Source organism: Saccostrea echinata, unplaced genomic scaffold (genome assembly GCF_033153115.1).
Source record: "Saccostrea echinata isolate AGI-Se365-2 ecotype Australia unplaced genomic scaffold, CSIRO_AGI_Sech_v1 ptg000016l, whole genome shotgun sequence".
In the NCBI taxonomy this organism is placed as follows: Eukaryota; Metazoa; Mollusca; class Bivalvia; order Ostreida; family Ostreidae; genus Saccostrea; species Saccostrea echinata.
This window is the reverse complement of record NW_026889765.1, coordinates 23925267-23930137: the sequence shown is the minus strand read 5'-3', so window position 1 is coordinate 23930137 and position 4871 is coordinate 23925267. Positions and strand designations below refer to the sequence as shown.

General features: G+C 35.3%; 1 protein-coding gene across 1 annotated transcript; it reads right to left on the bottom strand.

The window, feature by feature from the left end:
* Nucleotides 1-498: 498 nt before the first annotated feature.
* Nucleotides 499-4408, bottom strand: LOC133189035 (uncharacterized). The gene is made up of 2 exons (XM_061324477.1): nucleotides 4373-4408; nucleotides 499-1284 (listed from the first exon to the last, which is right to left on the bottom strand). The coding sequence occupies exon 2, from the start codon at nucleotides 1278-1280 to the stop codon at nucleotides 597-599; it is 684 nt and encodes a 227-aa protein (XP_061180461.1). The 5' UTR covers nucleotides 1281-1284; nucleotides 4373-4408; the 3' UTR covers nucleotides 499-596.
* Nucleotides 4409-4871: the final 463 nt, after the last annotated feature.

Sequence of the window (4871 nt, the reverse complement as noted above, 5' to 3'; positions counted from 1 at the left end):
GAAATAAAAACTTTTAACACTACAAAAGCTTAATGGCGGTATTTTTTTTTTTCGGAAAAATCTCCAAATAATTCACTTACTTTACCACTTTACCATAAATGTGCTAATCACCATTTGAGAGAGACGAAAAGGAACACACAAGAACTTATAATATCACGAATTGTCCTCTACGGAGGCTTCGTAATTAGGTTTTTGACGCCTGAATGTTCTACTGAAACTATTACCACGACCTGTCGTGACTTCGCATTCGATTTTTTATAAGGGTATTCACACGTACAATTAAAAATCTGATTTTCCCAAGATTTCTTGTGTCAGATCTGGTATAAAATCAGCTAGCTATTCCTTATTACATGTGATTAAATAGGAAAGGTTATAAGGGTACAGATCTGCTTGCTCAAAAGAGGGAACCAATCAAAACAATAAGAACTTCATATGCAACTGTGAAAGAAATTTATAATCAATAAGATTTTTTCACAAAATATGAATTTCAGCACAAAAATGAACAGATTTTATAATTGTTAGAGATTATATTTTAATTTCACCCACGATTCCATCAGTGCACTGGTCATCATTTGAAGGAGGTGAACAATAAATATTTAAATTTTGCTTCTAACTTTTGCAGACCCATCTGCATATGACTGGTACACCATAATGGCTTTATCAATATCGCATGAAGACTTGACAACAGACGGCTGTTCTTTGCACGCAGTCATCCATTTATGAAAGGTCTTGTAATCGCCACCTTGAGGAATTTCAAATCCCCTGTGATGCTTCAGAACAGGGAATCTTACGGCAAATGGCACCAACATAATATCCGCCATTCCCAATCTGTCACCGCCAAAAAATGTAGACGAATTTGACTTGTATTCCATTAGAGTTTTCAAGCTTAGTAGCAACTCTGATTTTATTTTCTCCTGAGTGTTTTTATCTTGTTTTAACAACATACCATAAAAAGCGGGGATTATCTCGCGTGATATGAAGCTGCATAATATCCTTGTCTTGGCGCGTTCTATGGGATCTGAAGGGAGCAGTTTGTTGGCTTGACCCCCATATTCGTCAATAAATTCGATGCAAATGTCGGACTCGTAAACGGATCGTCCATTTACCCCAAGTACAGGAACGAGTCCTCTAGGATTTAGGCGTAAAAACTCCTCTGTATTGCCGCTGTAGGGATTATATTCTATGTAATCAAAAGCCACACATTTCTCCTGAAGAGCAATCCACACCCTTTGTGCAAACGGACAGAACCACGCACAATAAAATTTTAATTTGGTCGTCATAGCGCTAGGGAGAAAAGAAATACAATATTTATAATATGATCTTAGATGATTTAATACTGTAATAACCCTTACATCTATGTCAAGAAAGCTTATATTCTCAAAATATTCATCGTCTATTGCTCTATCATGCATTGGCTCAAAACAAACTATTTTCAAACTGCTCCTTCCAATTTTTCAATAAAACACAAAAAACAAACCTTGCGATTTCTAATATTAAACATGAGATATGGAGATAGCGAAAAGTATTCAAGCTCAAAGTCCATATAAACAATACAAATCGGGAGCAGAGCAAACACTGAACTCAAAAAGCATCAGAGGTGGGATCAGGTGCCATGGAGGAGTGAGCATACCCTGCCGACCGGTCACATCCTCCGTGTGCTCCTTGTCATGATCGGGAAAAAAGGGAAAATTTGTAAACAATTCAATTTTTATGGCCTTATAATAAGTATGAAAACGTCAGTCAGCATTAACTTAATGGAAGGTTGTATTTGCCATAAGGTTGTAACAACCATAAAACTTGCGAACATCTAAAACAAAATCCTCTTAAGTTTCTTGCTCTTACTCTACCTTCAACTATAGTCCCGCTGGACACGTCATTACTCGTGATATAAATATTGTTGAAATGAGGACGTTGAAGTAATCTTTTAAAAGATGCTAAAATCTTTCAGTTGCCGACAGAGTTTCATTTCCATTATGAATTCCGTCGAGAATTATGCCAGAACATGGGCAAAGTATGAAGAGAAAGACCTGCAAACTTTGTCATAATGGATTAGGTGTTTTAGAGGTATATTAAAAAATCGTGTCAGAAAGTTAAAAGGTAATTTACGAAATATATATCTTCCGTTTTCACTAAATCGGAAGTGATAAAAAAAATTTAGAAAGACTACATGAACAATATGTTATGATACCAGCTAACAAGGCTTGCAACAATATGGCCTTTGTTTGTAAAACACATTATTACAACTGTATTTTAGAAGGAACTCGGTTACAATTCTGGATTGATTGATTCTATATTGTTTAACGTCCCATTCGAGAATTTTTTACCCATACAGAGACGCCACCGTATGCTAGTGAAGGGTTTCAAATTTAGAGCTATACTCGGCACTCATGGCCATTAAGAAGTGAGGGTTCTTTATCGTGCCAACGCCTACCGTGGCACGGGACCTCGGTTTTTAAGGTCTCATCCGAAAGACCCGTGACTTGCACTTCTAGTGCCGGGCGCTTGGCGAAGAAACAGTCACTACCCATGTTTTCGTCTTAGGTTTGACGCGGCGCGGCGATCGAGAATCGAACCCAAGCCTCCCGATCATGAAGCAAGCGCTCTAGCACTTAGCTACCGTGACCGGTTTCTGCTTCTGGAAATTTACTTTATACTCATAAATCACTTTTAAAGGATAAAATTCTTCAAAATCACATTTATGTCTTTAAAGCTTTTTACATTTCATTTAACGAAAGTGAGTTCAATCTACCCTACCAAAACTGTATTCCTAAATTTCATAAATAGCCTTACAAACAAAGACTCATTGCCGGGTCCAGCAACTGCTCTTCCAATCCCCTATCTTTGCTCCTCATAAAAATATTAACTGACATAAAGGAGAAACTTCAGACTTCCTATGCTACAACATTTCCTAGAAGTGGTGTAAATCAAATGTGGATTCTCAGAAATTTCAAAGAACTTTTAGAAAATTTAAAATCACAAAACGTTTCAAATATCAGTTGCATCAAAACATACGAATTTTTTTCACTTTATACAACCATTCCTCACGATAAATTAAAAACTAGGTTTTTTTAATATCAATGACAGCTGCTTCTTCAATAAAATGGAACTCAGAAATTTTCTCATCTTGTGATTGGCCATTTGCAAAATTACTTTCTTAAAAATCCTTCTGATTCTACACATAAGTACTCTGAGGGTGATATTCAAAGGATGCTGAAATTCCTTATCGACAACATTTATCTAGTCTTTGAAGACCAGATCTTCCAACAATCTTTTGGAATTTCTGTTGCCACTAATTGTGCTCCTTTATTAGCCGATCTATTTTATATTTCTATGGAGTAGACTTTACTAGCATTTAAACACTTCTACATGAGAAGAAGAAAACATTGTGGCCTTCAACTCGACATTCAGATATATTGACATTACTTTCATTCATTGACTCGATATATATCCCAGTGAACTCAAAATAAAATCACCACGGAGTCTGCTACCATCTGTTTCATGTTGGATATTTTACCGACTATAGACGATAACTGATAACTAAACTGTATGGCAAACGAGATGACTGAAGCTTTTCAATCGACAACAAGAAATATTCCACTATCATCTGCAAATACTCAAGAGCACTCTCTGAGTACGATCAATTTTTAAGTCAAGACAGACTTCTGACAAATAAGTTAATGGAAAAGGGATTTCAACAACCGTCAGCATTTCGTAAATTCTATGATCGTTAAAATGACCTTGTTAGCAAATCCAACCTAACATTGGGCCGTATTTTAACTGACATATTTCACACCAACTACTTTCCTATGTTTTTATATTTTATTTATCTACGTATTCCGTTTTCCTGATCATTAAATAGGCCAGGCTCACTGTGGACGCGACCGGTTGACACGATATACTAACATCGTCTAGGCATCTGATTCCACCTCTGGAATTCCCCTGGGCCCCTGCTTACAGATTTGTATCCTGTGTAGATTTTTTGAGATTGATCCCTGTTCGTAATATTCACCTCTTTCAATTTGCTATTGTTACTTAATAGATTTAAAGTAAAGACTTTTTATTTGTTTGATGTCTTTTGGCATTTAATTTCAATAAATTTAATTATCAACTTAATTATCGTTTTTTCGATAACAATGACAAAACAATATGATATTTCTCTCGAACTGTTTAACTGTACAATATGGAAAATAACCTTTTAGTCATATTTCTTACACACGTACATAATAAAATATTATAAAAACGTCGATATCTTGGTAAAAGGACCCCGAATTCATAAACTAAATCTAGTATATGTATTAACATAGAGCTAGTGTGTACAATAGGAAAAAAGAAATGTCTTTTACAATATATCTATGTAGAATAAATTACTTACTATCTTTCAAACAAACAATGTCTACCCTTCAGAAGGATTGTACATATTAAAGGTTGAAAAAGTAGAACGCTTTTAAATTTATCACTGGAGAGTAAACATAGCATGATTGAATTCTATTACATATATGGAAACCCATCTGAAACAAAATCTTCCTATTTTTTACCTTCTTCTTCACTCTACAAATATAGTCCTGTTGGGCACGCCATTCCTGGTGATGTGAATATAGTTGACAATGAAGACTTCAAATCACTTTTTTTTCAAAAGGAACCAACATATAGGGAATCAACCCATTTTAGCAGGTCTTTTTTGTATTCATTGAAGCAGAATTTATTCAGACATTTTTACATGAAAAGACGAAGTCTCTTGCTGTGGCCTTCATTTCAACCATATCTACATTAAAGGTTTTATCAAAATACATAACCCTCTCTCTCTCTTTCTTTTACCTCTTTCTCTGGCGAGCACACACACAAACACACATTTTTAAGTATGCCATAAAAAG